The sequence below is a fragment of the Dermacentor andersoni genome, chromosome 2 (assembly GCF_023375885.2).
Source record: "Dermacentor andersoni chromosome 2, qqDerAnde1_hic_scaffold, whole genome shotgun sequence".
Taxonomy (NCBI): domain Eukaryota; kingdom Metazoa; phylum Arthropoda; class Arachnida; order Ixodida; family Ixodidae; genus Dermacentor; species Dermacentor andersoni.
Genome location: NC_092815.1, coordinates 6,079,481 through 6,098,239, shown reverse-complemented (window position 1 = coordinate 6,098,239; position 18,759 = coordinate 6,079,481). Strand labels below are relative to the sequence as shown.

Here is an 18,759-nt window from a genome sequence, read left to right as displayed (position 1 = left end):
TAAACACTCCCATACGAAATGCCAAGCTCCCGGAAAATGTCCTTGAGGTGCACACGCCGATCCGCTTGCACCATTGCATCCATGCGGGAAATGTCGTCAGTCAGTGACGCGCGTGGCCTCTCCGAACGCTCTTGTCATGCAAGTCTTCACGGCCTTTTGCGAACTCACAACACTACCACTTCACACTTCTCAAAGCGAGGCACCTTGCCCCATACGTGGGCTGCATTTCCCTGTGGATTTCGATGGCCGTTCGTCCCTTGCTCCATAGAAAACGAATCACACGTCGTTGCTCGTACGCCGTGGACGTGTGAAGCACAACCGCCATCTTCAACAACTGACAGCAGCACCCTGACGCGGAGCTACCGGCAGATAAGGCCGGGCCGGTGCAAGAAAGGCCCACCGCTAGGAATCGATATGTTGACTTCGCATTTACGGCCGTAATATGGCTGAAAATAAAGTAGGGGCAAAGACTTTCAGATTCGCCCTCGTATGTGTATATACGAGAGAAGAAGGAACACCCGGTGACTCGATTTTTCCTTGCCATATGAAGGCAAGGAAAACATTTGGATACGTAGCTGTGGTTAAATTAATATGTAGAAAATAATAAAGAAAATGGAAATTAAAGGGACACTAAAGTGAAACAATAACTCAGTGTAGACTGATGAAGAATTGTTTCAGAACCCTGCAGGCAGTCATTTCAAAAAGATAGTTTGATTATTAGATGAGAAAATGAAGGTCGAAGTATCAGTATTTGAATTTCGCACCGAAACCCCAGCGCCGGTACGTCACCGTGACGTCAGGGCTTCCAAAGTATGTTTTCGCATTTGGGCAGCGTTGGCTGAGTAAAGGTTCCCGAAACTTGCCATGTTTAATATTTGGTTCCTTTAGAACACAATGTAGTCAATTTGTACCGCTATATATAATTAGTAGGCCCTAGAAAATGCCATAAAAATCCATGACGTCACAGCCACCAGGTGCGGGAACTTAAGTAGGCGTCGCCACCCGTATTTCGTTGTTGCGCTTTTTCTGGCTTACCAAACGTCCTATCGTTGCAAGAGTGGTGTTTTTGGTGTTGTAGAAATGTAATTTACTGATGCAGAAGAAATCATTTTTCCCTTTAGTGTCCCTTTAAAGTGGACTAAAAGTTAACTTGCCGCTAGTGGGAGCCGAGGATACAACTCCCCCCCCCCATATATATATATATATATATATATATATATATATATATATATATATATATATAAAGAAGTGGTACTTTCTTCATGCGGCTCGTCGAAGCGCGGGTTGGTGTGGTTGGAACGTCATTATGGTCAGCAGTATGGTTGAATAACCCATTCAAAGTGTTCTATCTGTAGCTATATGACTGAGGCGGGGGCGCGGAGCAGAGGCACAACACTGGGCCTCTAATCTGAAGGCCGAATCCTTCGAATCCTTCTCCAGTACACTACACCTTCAGGATTGGAGTGTACTGGAGGACTCGAACATGGCGCCTGACAACGGCAAAAAAAAAAAAGAAATGCCGAAAGCCAGTGGGGCTATACTAGTCCGGGTGCAACCAAATGAGGAAGGCCCACTAAGCTTCAACAAACACTCCCTCACCAGAACAGGAATTGGCCTCCCTGGTGCAATGAGCTCATGACGCCTACAGTTAACCCATGGCCCTCAGTCCCCAGTGGCTGCGGAGCACCCGACCAAGGCGGCGGTCAGACCTGCGACGCGGCAAAGGGTGCTAAGACTCTCTGGATACGGACAGGCCGCCACTGGAAACCGAACATGACAACATTCACCACACGAACCCTCTCGAGTGAAGCTAGCTTAGCGGGACTCTTTCAGGAATTATCAGGCATTGCGTGGGACATTATTGGCCTTAGTGAGGTTAGAAATGGTGAAGCCTATACAATGCTGACTGAAGGCCACATCCTCTGGTACAGAGGACTCCCAGGTAAAAAGCAATACGGAGTAGGACATCTAATCCATAAAGGCATAGCGGGCAATGTCGATGAACTTTACAGCACTAGTGAGAGGGTGGCCGTAGTCGCAATAAAGCTGAATCGGTGGTATAGAATAAAGGCAGCACAAGCCTACGCCCCAGCCTCCTGTCACGATGATGAAGAAATAGAACAACGTTGTGAAGATGTTGGATTAGTGATGAGAAAAATGCAAACTTGGTACACTGTAGTCATGGGCGACTTCAATGCAAAAGTGGGGGAAAGCAGGCTGGTGAACAAGCGATTGGCAACTGCGGTATCGACTCTAGCAACACTAGAGAAGAGATGTTGGTAGAATTCGCGGAATAAGCTCCGAGTAATGAATACCTTCTTCAAGATGCGTAGCAACAGGAAGTGGACCTGGAAAAGCCCTAATGGAGAAACAAGAAATGAAATAGATATCATACTGTCTGCCGAACCGAGCATAGCGCAGGATGTAGAAGCGTTAGGTAGGGTAAAGTGCAGTGACCATAGGTTAGTGACTTGCCTCAATATGACGAGAGAAAGAGTAAAATTAGTCAAGAGGAAACAAGCCCACCTAGACGCAGTAAGGGTAAAAGCAGACGAATTCAGGCTGGTGCTTGGAAAAAAATATGCAGCTTTAAAACAGAGAGATGAAGATGACATAGAGGTAATGAATGAAGCCGTAACTCGGCCGATATCAGAAGTAGCAATTGAAGTGGCAGGTAAGCACCGAGGCAAACAGTAGACAAGCTCTCCCAATTGAGTAACAAATTTGAAGTAGTAGCTTAGCGCGAATAAAACCACGGAAACAAGAAAGACGGACAAGGACAAGCGCTACTCACAACTGTTTAATGGAAGGAAGGCTAGTACATATATATATATCCTCTTGTCACGCATGCGCCTACCAAGCAGAAGAGAAACAGGTACATGCACATCAAAGGCGGTTGCGTAAGAAGTTAAATTCGGCATCTAGTAATGTGATAGAAGGCTCACTCACACATCTATCTCTATTCTTCTTGATAAAGAAGGCATCAAGAGCGAGCATAGAAGAGGCGTTGCCGCTCCTGCCAAGAATAGTAGTCGCAGAAAATCGAGCGTCGCAACCACACGCGCTAACATGAGCCGCCAAATGTGCGCCCTTATCCTCTTTTTTCTTTAGTTTTTGCGCATGTTCCCTTGAATGATCACTCACACAACGCTCGGTTTGAACAATGTAGATCTGCCCACAAGGGCGCAAGGGAATTGCATAAACAATCCCTCTGGAGCACTCAACAAAGGGCCTCTCATGCCTCGTGCGGCAGCCCCGCCTACTCTTACAGCAAACTCGAGAACACAGCTTCTAAAGCTTATTGGGCGCAGTAACAAAGGACCTAATAAAGAAACGAAAAAGCATGAAAGTGTCTAACTCGAGACATCAGATAGAATTCGTGGAACTGTCAAAACTGATCAACAAGGAGAAATTAAGGGATATTAGAAATTACGCCGTGAGAAAGACTGAGGAAGCCGTAAAAAATGGGCGCAGCATGAAATCAGTGAGAAGAAAACTTGGCATAGGACAAGCCAAGATGTCTCCACTGAAAGATAAGCAGGGTAATATCATCAGCAATATTGAAGAAAAAACAGTCGAAGAATTCTATACTGACCTATACAGTACCCAGAGCAGCCACGCTACTTTCATTTGAAGTAGTAATGAAGAGGATACAGATGCTTCTCGTATAACTAGCGATGAAGTTATAAAAGGGCCTTGCGAGACATGACCCTGGGAAAAGCGGCAGGAGAGAAAGGAATAACATTTCATTTAATCGAAGATGTAGGAGATATGGTTTGAAAAGCTTGCGGCACTTCATACGCAATGTCTCACGCCTTCAAGTGTACCAGAGAACTGGAAGAATGTCAACATTATACTAATCCACAAGGAGGGAAATGTTAAAGAATTGAAAAAGTATACGCCCATTAGCTTGGTTTCAGTTGCGTATAATATTCACCAATATAATTGCCAATAGAATAAGGGCAACACTTGACTTCAGCCAACCAAGAGTACAGGCTGGCTTCAGAAAGGGATGTTTTACAATGGATCATATCCATGTCACCAATCAGGTCATCGGGAAATCTGCAGAGTACAATCAACCTCTATATATGGCTTTCATAGATTATGAAAAGGCATTTGATTCAGTAGAGATACCAGCAGTCATAGAGGGATTACGTAATCAAGGAGCACAGGAGGCATGCGTGAATATCTTGGGAAATATCTACAAAGATTCTACAGCTACCTTGGTTCTCCACATGAAAAGTAAATAATACATGATGGGGCTTTACGCGTCAGAACCACGATCTGATTATGAGGCACACGGTAATGCGCGCACTATCTACGGCATGGGCCCACGTATGGGAAATGCTTAACGCCTGATTCACCTCCGCCGTGGGTCGGCCCGGCATTGCACTACCTTAGGGATCGGTCCACGTATGGGGAGTGCTTAACGCCTGCTTCACCTCCGCTGCGGGTCGGCCCGGCATTGGACAACTTCGGGATCAGCACACGTTTGGGGAGTGCTTAATGCCTGCTTCACCTCCGCCTCGGGTCGGCGCGGCATTGCACTACCTTTGGTATCCGCCCACGTATGCGGAACGCTTAACGCCTGCTTCACCTCCGCTGCGGGTCGGCCCGGCATTGGACAACTTCGGGATCAGCACATGTTTGGGGAGTGCTTAATGCCTGCTTCACCTCCGCCTCGGGTCGGCGCGGCAGTGCACTACCTTTGGTATCCGCCCACGTATGCGGAATGCTTAACGCCTGCTTCGCCTCCGCTGCGGGTCGGCCCGGCATTGGACAACTTCGGGATCAGCACACGTTTGGGGAGTGCTTAATGCCTGCTTCACCTCCGCCTCGGGTCGGCGCGGCATTGCACTACCTTTGGTATCCGCCCACGTATGCGGAACGCTTAACGCCTGCTTCACCTCCGCTGCGGGTTGGCCCGGCATTGGACAACTTCGGGATCAGCACACGTTTGGGGAGTGCTTAATGCCTGCTTCACCTCCGCCTCGGGTCGGCGCGGCAGTGCACTACCTTTGGTATCCGCCCACGTATGCGGAACGCTTAACGCCTGCTTCACCTCCGCTGCGGGTTGGCCCGGCATTGGACAACTTCGGGATCAGCACACGTTTGGGGAGTGCTTAATGCCTGCTTCACCTCCGCCTCGGGTCGGCGCGGCAGTGCACTACCTTTGGTATCCGCCCACGTATGCGGAATGCTTAACGCCTGCTTCGCCTCCGCTGCGGGTCGGCCCGGCATTGGACAACTTCGGGATCAGCACACGTTTGGGGAGTGCTTAATGCCTGCTTCACCTCCGCCTCGGGTCGGCGCGGCATTGCACTACCTTTGGTATCCGCCCACGTATGCGGAACGCTTAACGCCTGCTTCACCTCCGCTGCGGGTTGGCCCGGCATTGGACAACTTCGGGATCAGCACACGTTTGGGGAGTGCTTAATGCCTGCTTCACCTCCGCCTCGGGTCGGCGCGGCAGTGCACTACCTTTGGTATCCGCCCACGTATGCGGAACGCTTAACGCCTGCTTCACCTCCGCTGCGGGTCGGCCCGGCATTGGACAACTTCGGGATCAGCACACGTTTGGGGAGTGCTTAATGCCTGCTTCACCTCCGCCTCGGGTCGGCGCGGCATTGCACTACCTTTGGTATCCGCCCACGTATGCGGAATGCTTAACGCCTGCTTCGCCTCCGCTGCGGGTCGGCCCGGCATTGGACAACTTCGGGATCAGCACACGTATGGGGAGTGCTTAATGCCTGCTTCACCTCCGCCTCGGGTCGGCGCGGCATTGCACTACCTTTGGTATCCGCCCACGTATGCGGACTGCTTAACGCCTGCTTCACCTCCGCCATGGTTCGGCTCGACATTGTACAGTATTCGGGATCGGCCCACGTATGCGGAATACTTAACGCCTGCTTTACCTCCGCCGTGGTTCGGGTCGACATTGTACTGTATTCGGGATCGGCCCAGCATTTCACTACCTTCGGGATCGGCCCACGTATGCGGACTGCTTAACGCCTGCTTCACCTCCGCCATGGTTGGGGTCGGCATTGTACTATATTCGGGATCGGCACAGCATTTCACTATCTTCGGCAGCGGCCCACGTATGCGAACTGCTTTACGCCTGTTTCACCTACGCCATGGTTCGGCTCGACATTGTACAGTATTCGGGATCGGCACACGTGTGGGGAGTGCTTAACGCCTGCTTCACCTCCGCCATGGTTCGGGTCGACATTGTACTGTATTCGGGATCGGCACACGTGTGGGGAGTGCTTAACGCCTGCTTCACCTACGCGTTGGTTCGGCCCGGCATTGCACTATCTTCGGGATCGGCCTAGTATGGGGAGTGCTCGCCAGCACCAACTTCAGGTTTGGATGATTCTTTCCCTCCCCCAGCCGTCATCGATTCCGACCTAACAGCTGCTCAGTGCGAAGCCTTGCTGGTTCTCTTGGCGAAGCACAAGGCCTGTTGTTTCGATATCTGTTCCCCTGTGTTGAACCAGACTTCTGTGGCCACACACCGCATCGAAACTGATGCTTCTGCTATTATATATTATACGACGCCGCCCTTATCGTGTATCGTTGTCCGAACGGAAGGTCATTCGCTAAATAATATCACACGAAAGACGTATGGCCATACCTCGAATTGACGACGCTTTGCACACACTACCGGGGACGGAATATTTCTGCAGCCTTTATCTTCGATCAGGATATTGGCGAATTCCGATGAACGAGACTGACAAAGAAAAGACCGCGTTCGCTACAGCGGACGGACTTAACGTGACGCCTTTTAGCCTTTGTAACGCTCCAGCCGCATTTGAGCGCATGACAGAGAATGTTTTTCGTGGACTAAAATGGAAGACCTGCCTCTGCTGTCTGGACGATATAGACATCTTCTCCTGTAACTTCAGCCAACATCTTCACCGACTAGACGAAGTTCTAGAGTGCCTTGGAAATGCCGGTCTCTAGATCAACACACACACAAAAATGGACAGTTGCAAGCAAAAGTATAAAAGTATTAGGACACGTCGTCTCAAAGGATGACACCCAGCAAGACACCGAAAAGATTACTGCTGTTTTCCAGTTTCCTTGCCCACAGCAGCAGAAAGATTTACGTAGTTTCCTCGGCTTGGCTTCCAATTTTCGTCGATTTATCCGCAACTTCGCTGCAATAGCGGCTCCTCTACAAAAGTTACTGGTTACCGGTGCCGCTTTCACATAGATTGAAGATTGCGAGTCGGCTTTTCAAGCTCTGAAGCAACACCTTTTTTCCGGTCCAGTGCTTCGCCACTTAGACTACAGAGCCGGCCCCACCATACTCCGTACTGACGCATGCGCAAAAGGGAGCAGTACTTCTGCAACGTAATGCGGCCTTTAAAGCACAAGTGTTGGCATACGCCAGCCGAACACTCTCTCCAGCTGAGCGGAGCTACACCATTACAGGGCAAGAGTGTCTAGCTATTGCTTGGTGGGTTCAGAAATTTCGCCCATACCTTTAGGCCACTACTCCGCCATCGTCACCGACTACCATGCTGTGTGTTTTCTGTCGTCAATGAAAAACATATCAGGGCGCTTAGGACGCTGGATACTCCGCTTGCAGGAATATGACTTTACAATAACGTAGAAGTCTGGCAAAAGTCATCACGATGCAGACGCATTGTCTCGCTGCCCACTCTCGCTCACTCTTGGTAACGCGCCGTCGTCTTCCCCACCGCGTCGTTCCGACGCTGCATCTGCCTCACACCAGGTCTCGTTAAGACCCCTGGATCAAGTTACGCTTTCATCGCGCTTTGATTTTGTCTTGCCTCAGCGGACCCACTCTTCCTGCCGAACTTTCACGGATCGCCTTGGCGGGGTCGCCGAGCCACCCAACAGCCACTTGCGGGTGCTACACCGCTACGTTTGCCACCCGACAGGGAACCGATGGGTTCAGGTCCTACGTCGCTGCTTTCGCCTTCGAGTATCAGATGCATTTCGCGACAACGTATCCGCTTCCACAAGACCTACGACCGCATCAAGACCCGCTGCTTCTGGCCAGGCCTATGTAAAACGGTGGTCAAACACGTTGCCTCTTGTGCATCATGTCAGCACCGCAAACGCTCGACATCCCTTCCTGCCGGTTCACCACAACCTCTCCCTTGCCCTGATGCACCTTTTGTTGGCATTGATTTATATGGTCCCTTGCCTTTGACACCCTCCGGTCACCGAAGAATTGCCACTTCGGTCGACCACTTAACAAGATATGCCGAGGCGGCACCTCATCCAGCCAGTACCGCTTCTTGCGCTCACGCCACGGGGCTGCTCGCGTTGTTCTGAGTGACCGTGGCAAGGCGTTAATTTCCTCAATCATCGAGGAAGTCCTTCGGACCGCTGATACCGGACGCAAATCTACTACCGATCATCCGCAAAGCGACGGCCTTGCTGTGCGCTTCCATCGAACGCTGTCCGACATGATTCCCATGTACCTCCGTCCTGACTACACTGACTGGGATAAAATTCTTCCTTTTGTGGCATTCACATGTAGCAATGCTATTCAACAGACTACCAGCCCCTCCTTCCTTGTGTATGGACGATCTCCTTAGTCCGACAGGGAATTATTTTTTGCACCTTCCTCGCCTAACGTGTCCCTTCCAGAAGACATCGCGGCCCGAGTTGCACATGGCCGTCGAATCGCTCGCCGAAGGACGGAAGGTGCGCCAGCTGAGTGGAGACGACAACAAACGCCGTGACGCCACTTTTCACGATGGAGAGCGAGTCCAGCTTTGGACTCCATTCCGTCGCTTCACCGTCAGTTGCACTTCGCTCTTTGTAGGGGCAGGACATGTGTAGAGTAAGCTCCTGAACAACGCTTTGCAATGTGGCGAACCTGATTGAAGTGATGGATCCGGGAGAGCTGCGACGTAATTCTAACGCATTTCGCTCGCATTTACCGCTATGTCTCCACTTAATTTATTATACTTACTCATGCACGTATGCATACACGCTTCGCGCTCTAGACCTCGTAACAGGTGCGGTTTACTAAATTATGACAACAGTTTTAATTCAATATGTGGCCCGTTTTTTCTTCTTACTCGGGACAATAATTTCTTTTTCAATCATTCAGACATAAAATAAGCTCTGGTGTCGGCAGATTTTCATTCGGATTTGTTCAGCGACTGCGTAATTGTGAACTTTTGTACGCCTCACATATGTATTCCATAGAAAGAGACAGCCCGTTTCATCGTAACTGCTGCCGTTGGATGGTGTTGAACAGCGGGCCTTTCGTACACATTGAGCATCACATAGAGGCTTACGCAGGCTCTGTTTTCTTTCTTTTCCATGTGCCTTAACGCCATACTTACGTGTACGGACTACAGCCGACTCCTACGCGTGTACGCACCGCGAACGACAAAAGTAATGCGAGAAATCTCAGTCGATATATACATGGTATTAGGAACCCGCGACCGATGAGGTACACGAAAGTGACGCTTCGTAAAAGACACGATGCGCAGAAGGCGCCAATGCGTATGGGGCGCCGAGAACGCACACGACGGAGCGCGTGCCGTTGATGACAAACACGGCTAAGGAGAAATAGCGAATCACGTGGAATACGCGAAAGATTAAAGGCTGAGTATCCCCCCACTCCCCCTCCAAAATATAATTATCATAGAAAAGCGAAATTGAATCATGGAAACAGAGCGTCATAGTATAAAAGCGCCAGGGAAGGCGCAAAAAATCGGATCATTAAACAGAAAGACAAAAGAAACATCCATAAAAGTAACAATATATAGAACGCCCGCAGGGGTGATGAAAACACGAGTTAAAGAAAAAGGAACACGAAGGTTACAAGAAGCACGCACGGGAGGGTCGGCTCACGTGGTTCTTTCTTGGACGACGGTGCTCCGTGTGCACCCGTTCTTTTTTCCGAATACGAAGCCCCGGCCGCTGAGCAACGGCCGTTCTTATCGCCTTATTGGCCACGCACGCGACGGCGGCGCATGCAGAAGGCGGCGCGAGCGTGGCGGAACGAAGCGTGGCGGAACGCTCTGCTTTCCTGGGTTGGCGCTGCTGGAAAATTTCGTGCCCGATTTCCTTTGCACCCCAGGAGCGTCGCGATCTTTTCTGGCCGGATTTGAATTACATGCAAAGAAGGAAAATTCTTGGCGGTCGGTCGTTGTCGTAAGGGCAAGCGCACACGTGCACGAACACCGAGAGCAAAGTGGTACGGTATACCATGAAGTGAATATTTCGTGGCACCCAATAAAAAAAATATATGTATACACCAAACCTTTATTTTTTAATTTTTATTCCTTCTGCAGAACGGATAAGACAAGCACGATTGCTAACTTCCAACTAAAGTTTTATTACTGCGAACACGTTATTTACTCACACATACAGAAGTCACGACGGGCTCGCACCCACAACATATGGCGCGCGCGGGGGTGATGTTATGGCACTTCACTCGGAACCCCATGGCAACGCTGACGGCTATAATTCGCCTGGAGTGTCCGTGTAATTGCCATCGTAACATGAAACAAGCCCGTCGTCCAATATGTCGCGGCCAGTACAAGCGCCATTGGCGTCAGTCTCCACAAGGCAGGGGCCGTATTCTGTAGCGGTTCCTTTGGGAACCGGTTCCCTTTGGCTGTTACGTCTGGATTACGTCACTCGGAGAAAGAGTGGAACGGGGCGGCGTGAAGGGAACCAATCAACGAGCGGCGGTCTGCCGGAAGATCACGTCATCATTTTTGTTTGTACTTAGGGGACGGTATAGCAATTGAAGGATGTTGCTGGTTTGATAAAAAAACATTGGTTTGTATAGAACACTTGCAAATATATTTTCAGTAATAAATGTGAGCTTGCGGCGCAGACCGCTACTGGGAGTTGTAATTTTATTTGTGTTGTTTTCTTATTTAGTCGCTAGGTGGTGTGCCATACGTTATGCAAACAAGTTGCCTCGCTTTGTTTACGTTTTGGACTTGCCAGTTTGCGCGCCGAATCCGAAACTGGGTCCTCATGTTTGAGCGAGGCCGCGCGATATACTCGTGTCATTTGTTGAAGAGCACCCCTACCTTGCGAAGGCGTCGTGTGTGCTGGGTCAACAGCTGACGGCGGCGCGCAAGGAGGAGCTCTGGCAGCCAGTGACTGCCTTGCTGAATGCTGAGGGCCCGGCAGTGAAAACTGCAGCCCAATGGCGCGGCGTGTGGAAGAAAGATGTGTATAACGCCCGCCGTGATGCAGCCGCCTTGCACGCCGAAAGCAGGTAAGCACACTCGTTGACGGAGCTTTTGCGCACCATATTCTAACAAACGTGTTAATCACAGAGGAACCGGAGGAGGCAGCCTGCCCGGACCGCGAGGGCGCGTCCTCTCCCTAGTTGGAAGGGCGAGCGCCATCGGAGTCTGCCCGCCGTTCTTCGAGCCCGACGAAGAGGTGAACATCAGCGCATGGGTTTCAATAGGTCAACGCCAAGTCGACGCGCTGTCGCGATTTATGGCAACACACACGCTTTTAATTTTTCAACTTTGCCCCGTGCGGTCCGTTTATGGAACGCACTACCAGATACCATTGCATGCCAATATAAACACACTGCATTTCGCAATCTGCTAAACGATCAATATGCCGTTTCAACCGTCTAAACACGTCATGTCTTTTGTAATTTTCTTGCATTTTTTCTACAAGTTAAAGAATTTCAGTGGTCCCAATTTCTTTACAATACTTACTACTGTATAACATGCAAAAATGTTTACAATGTTATTATGCTATTATGTTGTTGTTTACCATTTATTGTTATTGCTCTACATATTGTATTTGCTAATGTAATAATTTTCCATGTTCTGTGCGTACTCCTTTCATTATGCTGCAGTTTATTTCTTTCCCGATTCCATACTAATATGTTACCGTATTTCCCCATTTACACTATACCTTCTCGAAGGCCTGTAAGGTACATGTAAATAAATAAATAAATATTTACAATGTTTGCAGATGACTGTATAGTATATAGGGTCATCAACAGCGAATCTGACCAACAAGCACTACAACACGATTTGGATTTGATTGCCATATGGTGTGAAAAATGGAAAATGTCACTGAATGAGAAAAAGAGTGTCCACGTCACCTTTACCTGGAAGAGCTCATACGACAGCAATCGTAACACTATAAATAATGCTACTCTTGAACAAGTGTCAGAATATAAATACTTAATGTATTTTTTTCTGCTGATCTAAGGTGGAACAGACACGTTACTCATGTTAGGAACAAGGCTGTCGGAGCATTAGATTTTTTGAAACGTAACTTTAGTAGCTTGCCACAGAAACTTAGGGAGCAACTGTATTTCACACATGTGCGCAGTACACTGGAGTATGCGTGTGTTTGCTGGGATCCATATGCTACAGAACTTGTAGATAAACTAGAAAAAGTGCAGAACAGGGCAGTTCGGTTTGTCCTTGGCAATTATGACAGGATGCTTAGCATGACAGAAAGCAAAAAAGCATTAAATTGGCATCTTCTTAAACACCGTCGCCGAAATCTCAGATTAAAATTTCTTCATAACATATACCACTCTAATACGGGGATAGCCAGGTAATTGTATTTTCAGCCGCCCACATATGTTTCTAAAAGGCGAGATCACAAATTAAAAATATGTGAGATTCCTTTTGACCCTCTATTGCATGAATTATGAAAGTCATTTTTTCAGCTTTCATTATTGATTGAATGAACAAACATGACTGTAATAATAAAGATAAAGCTTTGTGCCAAATATGGCACACCATGAAGATGGCTGAGCGCTCTTGCTGCCATGGGCGGAAAACAAAGCTTCACGGATGGTGGCCTTTTAATGTGATGTGGGGAATGAAATGAAACAGTTGTTTGCTGCGTTCAGGCACAGATGAATGTTTCACTTCTTCTATCTTACCAACGACTTGTTTGTGCAAGGTGGCCGCTTACATCTTTGTTTCTTCTCGTCAAATTCTGGCCAGTGGCTGACTTGGTCAGATCGGTCGTCTTTGGGTGGCATTGCGGCCGCTGGTCCCTGTGCTTTTTTGACTTGAACATGGAATTCGATGTCCTGACTAGAAGTCCTTCCTGGTCGCTAGTTGGGTAGGCACTTGTTATGCGAGGTAAGGCATTCTGCAATTTCTGCTTTTAATTGAGCCAGCGGTAGTACTTGTCTCCTCCTAAGCTGCTCCTGCACCCTCCTGTACAATACCCATGCTGTTAGTACCGATAAGTCTAGCATAGGCGTAAAAATTCGAAAGTGCCATTTCTTCGACATCTGATATGTATGCAGTAAAGTCCAAACAGAGAGTCCAGCAGGTCGACACCACCCATGTGCCTGTTATGGACCTTTACTACGCTGGGGCAATCAATTTCGCGAAACACCTTGGCGGAGGTAAACCAGCGCTGAGTCTTTTGGACTGGATCTCTCCCAACAAAGCTCGACAGAAATGTCACGGCGCGGTTGTCGTATCAACGCACACACGATAACTCTACGTCATCTATCGCGCTTGTGAGTGCCTCTGAAGCACCACTTCCTTTACATTTCAGTTCCTTTTCACTTTTCAGGCGGCTGTTTGGTAGACAATTCGCCCTCACTGTACCGATCGTCAAAATTACATTTTGTGATAGAGTGACCTGCAGCTTCGGGCTATTGAACAGATGGCAGCACGTTACCATATGTTGTATTTCAAGTTCATACTGTGCCAAATATGGCACACACCGATTTCGGTTTCTCTGCTGTAGTTGCAGGCAAAATTGAGAAAACTAGTAACTGCCTTGAATTGGCGAGGCCAAAAAATATGCCAAAATAATTTTTCTACGTTTCTGCGGTCGAACTTTTCAGAGAAAAAAAAAACCAATTGCTCGTGTTTGCCCCCTCCGAGTTTCACGTCGCATCCCAAAATCTACTTCACCTCTGTTTTGCGTATCACTCAAGAGATGGCAGCACTTGCCCATAATAAGTGCGCATAACTACGAGATTTACTCTGACGGTATCACATTCTCAACTGGGAATCTCACACATGCGAAAAAGAATGGTAACCGGTATGTGCCAAATATGGGACGCCATGCAATAGAGGGTTAAAAGTGACGCTTTCCGCTACTCTTTCTATGTTCGTACTATAAGAGACTGGAATGCTCTACCACCTGACACTGTCTGTATTTGTTCAAATGATGATTTCTTCCATGCTTTATGAGTGTAATTCTGAGTGTTCATTTATATGAGTTGTACCCTCCCTGCTGTAATGCCTGAATGGCGAAGCAGGTACCCAATGAATAAAATGAATAAATAAAGAAATGTTTCATTGTCATGATTTTGTTTATATTGTTGCACCTTGTTAAGCAGCAATTACGAGCATTATGTGAAATCATGTGTGCAAGAAATGCAATGTTGAAGAAACTCTTGAGTTTAAACAAAGCAGTAGTAAGCATGAGTGTCGCTATTTAACGAAATCCTGCTCCAATAAGTGCTTGACATGTCTCGTTTGTTGCTATACGTTTCAATATGTGCCATACAGATTGCTGACGACATTTCAGTTGCTGTGTAACTCATGCTGCTCTTGCGTGTCACACATGAACAGACATCTTCAGCTTTGGCACAATGCATACTGCACAGTAAAATAGGCATTGCAAAGCAATATTCAACAATGCAAGATTGGTTGCCATTCACCTTGGAAATAACCTTTATTTAAAGAAAATTCCCTGGCGAGACAATATTCAAAAGCACAGTGAACAAAGCAAAGGAGTAACATAATGGCACATGGTTATTTGTCACTGCATGTGTATCTGTCATGCTCAACATAGACAAATCATGTGCTTTCCACTACTGCAGTATGCAGCATACTATGATTAGCCACATGTGAGCACACGCAATGTGTTATGTTGAAGTGCACGGCCTATTTACTTTTATGATAATAAAAATAAAACATGTTACACCAGCACATGTCTCCACCTCATTTGCCAGCGAATGCGCCGGCACACACTTTGCAGGTAGGCAATGCGCAAATTTCTGGGCAGCCGAAACACACCAACTATGGATTCACGCACCGCACGGCCTCTTTGAAACAAAGCTCGAGAAGGCTGTACAGGGTGCCCCTGCGGTGGCACCTGTACTTGAAGCGGCACTTGTGCCTGGGCTGGCTCCTGTGCGCTGTCGTCATGTGCACCGTCGTCACCTGGGTCGTCTGGCAGAGGCACGCCTGCTGCAAGGCAGAGGTTATGCAGCGCTGCACAAGCTGCAACAATAGTGGCTGCTTTCTGAGGCGAGTAGTGGAGCACCCGATACCTCTGCAGGCATCGGAAGCGGCTCTTGACGACTCCTATGCACCGCTCAACGGCATTTCGCATTGATGCGTGTGCCTCATTATAGCGCCCCTCTGCCGTGAGGCGATTTGGGTGACCAGGCACAGGAGTCATGATCCATGGCTCTAGCGGGTACCCAGAGTCCCCTGTAAAGTGTTGCACGTCAGTGAACGAACGTGGATACATTAAGGCACAATGCAAGAACACAGTCTACGCCAGGGCCCTTTTACAACAGCAGCGGGTCTTGGATTTATTGTTGCAATATCTATCGAACATTGACCTTCCCAGAAAGTTGTAAAGAAAGTTCGACTCATTTTAAAGAAAAGCCCAATTTCACCTGTTGTCTCGGCTGCAAATCTCATTCTCGGGTTAAGTTGGACATGTAATATTTATTTCATACTCGTGGTTTTCTGCTCCGCTCATCCCATTTGCTTCTCCCTAAATGTACATCCTCCACTAAAACTAATTAGCTCTTCTCTCTTCAGAAGTGTTATTTTAAGGTCTACTCTAAGGTCTACTCTCGAATATGCTGCCAGTATCTGGGATCCTTACTCTACTTTTCGTACCTCTTCTCGTGAAGGTACCCGAACTCGAGCTACCCATTTGATCCTTTATAATCACTCCAGCACCACATGTCGCTGCAACAAAAAAAATTGCAGACATTGTGACACAAAGAAAAATAGCGCAACTTGCACTATTCTACAATATATACTACACCGATCACTAACGTCGATGCCGAAAGTTTCACGCACACGCTTATTCCTTCGTTCCAAGGACAGTGACCAGGAACCAGCTACCCGAGTCCATTGTCACCAACCCTTTTCCATCATACTTGAAAACTGCCATTTCGACGTGTTCTGTAGAATTACACCCCTGCCTGTAACGCTCCACGTGGCATTCAGTGTATTGAAATTAATAAGTAAATAAACAGAATAACATGTCAGCTGTTGTATACATGCTGGTAAAAATATCTGCCTTCTAAGAGAGACATGTTTCTCTCGATAGTCGCTGCAGGTTCATTAGGTACTGCTACATTCACAACACATTTCTAGCAAATCACGCTTTCTTAAAGCTTGCTAGGATGCAAAACTATTTGACTGTGTATGTTTTACATGTGGAAGAAGCACTGCTACTTTAGGTGCACTTACCAAGCAAGACTTCTCCATGAAGTAACAGGCCACGAGTGAGGCGGCGGCGAAATGCAGAATGCCTCCAAACGAAATAATCGTGGCACGATCCCGGAAACCGTGGGTCAATTGCCAGGATATTCAGCTTTGCATCACACACCTCGTAAGAGAAAGCAAAGAGAAGGTGTCAATGCCACTGCAACAAATATCTGGCACAAACTTTTGCTTACAACACTACTTGCCAATCAGTTACTGTTCAGTCAGCCAACACAATTACAGAAAAGGAGATATCAACATACGCAGTAGGCAGTTGAACTAATCATCAGCATGATAACAATGTTATCTACAAATGCAATGTTGGCATGTGTACATGTGCTCATGTATGGCGTGCGGTCACAACACAATGTGCAAAATAATTCCTTTGGTTTCTTCCGTCCATATTGTACAAGATTCTGCTAGAGAGTGCCACCTGTGTTTTTTTCTTGTTTTTCCAGACAAAGTGCCTATTACAAGCGAAAGAACGCGGAAGTGGCAGCATGTGCCGTATTAACAGCTAGAGCAAATGGGTGTCCACACATTCTCATTCTCCCTCACACCATTTTCATTGATGGGATGCTCCTTTTCACGTTTACAGTCTGTTGGCCACAATGCTTTAGTTTTACGTCGAATAAGAATCACAAGGGCTCGTCTTCTGTTAGGATCGCTCGCAGACGAAGACTCCCTTCACTGCTACGGCGTCTATTCCGGTTTAAGTCGCGCGTAATGTGTTTACATTGTAGCATCGAAAAGGCTATTCAACTGTGATTAGAGAGCACTGAAAAAGTGCGGCCGTGTCCTATGCAAAGATCAAAGCCGTCATTACACATACAACACAAACGCTACTTTCTCGAATAGGAACGCAAGTATTACCGGCAATTGATGAAAAATAACGAAACGAAGTTTTTTACAACGTGCACTCGCGCAATCACATATCGAAAATATTTGTCAATGAACAATACTCACGACCATGCAGTTGAGGGCGTAATACCCTTTACGGCTCCAGTACGATTCCGTTTCGCCGGGGCCGAGCTTCTTAGGGCGAACGATGGCTATCAGACTCCCGTCCACAGATCCTAGAACTCCTGGAATTTTTCCACGGCTAAGAAAGCCTTCCTTGACGGCGGCTTTCTGTTGCGCCGTGGATGGGAATCTAACCCATCCTTTTTCTTTGCCCACAACCGTAATGGCCTTGGCGACGGCTGTAATGATCCGGCTGATCGAAGGCTGCGACAGTGCAATCGCTTCTTCATTCCCGACGCACTGTTGAAAGCTCCCGGTGGCAAAAAACCGCAGCGCGCACAGCACTTTCATCGTAATGTCGACACCACGAAATCTTTGAGGTCCGAGATGTCCTTCCAGCTCATCGCAAAGACGTCACACTATGTCTTTGGAGAGCCTAAAATGCCTTCGAAACTCTTCTTCGGCCATGCCGAACGCGTCGCGTCGTTGCCTCTCGTCGCGTCGTTGTCTTTCGGCACTCCCCAGCAACACAACCAAAGGAGCCGCCATTGCCGTCTCTGTCTCGTCTCGTCTAGGTGCCGGCTCGTCAGCTGGCGCGAGGTTAGCCGGCAGCCACGGTTGCCCTAGCAACCCTCGACATCATGCTCGCCCCCGCGCGCGACCCTCGAGAGAACCACTTCTCCGCGGTTCCTCTCCTAGCAGGGAACCGGTTCCTTTCCAGAAGATTGGCAACCTGTGTGACGTCATCAAAATTTGTCGTCCCGCCCACCAGGGATGACGACAACGAAACGCCGACCAATGGCAACAGCCCAAAGGAACCGGTTCCCAAAGGAACCGCTACAGAATACGGCCCCAGGATACGTCGTGAACCGGAGGCGACACCGTCCGCTATGAAATCATTCTTCAGGGACAATTCGGTTTATTCAGCTCGGAAACAATTAACATGTATAGCGGTATACGGTACCAGAATACCACCGGTTCCGTGTGTGGCTCGAAACAGTATTCGCGTACCAGAGCTATAGTTCTGCTATACTTGTCATCGGTGAAACTGTCCCCTGTAACTAGCAAGTTTTTCCACCGTGAAGGTGTAGAAAATGTTTCCTCTTACTTGATAGCTGTTCTCGCAACTTCATTCCCTCAAAAATATCGGCGTTGTGGTCAGCGTACCGCCCATTGTGGCAGTGAAATTGAAATGAAGCAAAAAGATTTTGTTTGCAAGTTTGCATCACTCGCTCGGGGTATCTCGTATTACCATTAGGAAATCCACACGAACCAGAATTAGGAACGCCAACAAAGACCCGAAACTGCTGACGGACCTGATAAAAATGTTATGAATGAATTGAAACAATTAAACTTAAGC

General features: G+C 48.0%; 2 protein-coding genes and 1 long non-coding RNA gene across 3 annotated transcripts in view; 2 read left to right on the top strand and 1 right to left on the bottom strand.

Annotated features, from left to right (window-relative positions):
• The window catches only part of LOC126542918 (galactosylceramide sulfotransferase-like), a 168,965-nt gene that overhangs the window by 106,645 nt on the left and 43,561 nt on the right, over positions 1–18,759 (top strand). The window lies entirely within an intron of this gene.
• LOC140216059 (uncharacterized) lies at positions 10,591–14,269 on the top strand. The gene is made up of 2 exons (XR_011892695.1): positions 10,591–11,236; positions 11,298–14,269. It is a non-coding gene; the product is annotated as an uncharacterized lncRNA (long non-coding RNA).
• LOC129387871 (putative nuclease HARBI1) lies at positions 14,637–18,252 on the bottom strand. The gene is made up of 3 exons (XM_072286330.1): positions 17,403–18,252; positions 16,422–16,560; positions 14,637–15,419 (listed from the first exon to the last, which is right to left on the bottom strand). The coding sequence occupies exons 1-3, from the start codon at positions 17,748–17,750 to the stop codon at positions 14,902–14,904; spliced, it is 1,005 nt and encodes a 334-aa protein (XP_072142431.1). The 5' UTR covers positions 17,751–18,252; the 3' UTR covers positions 14,637–14,901.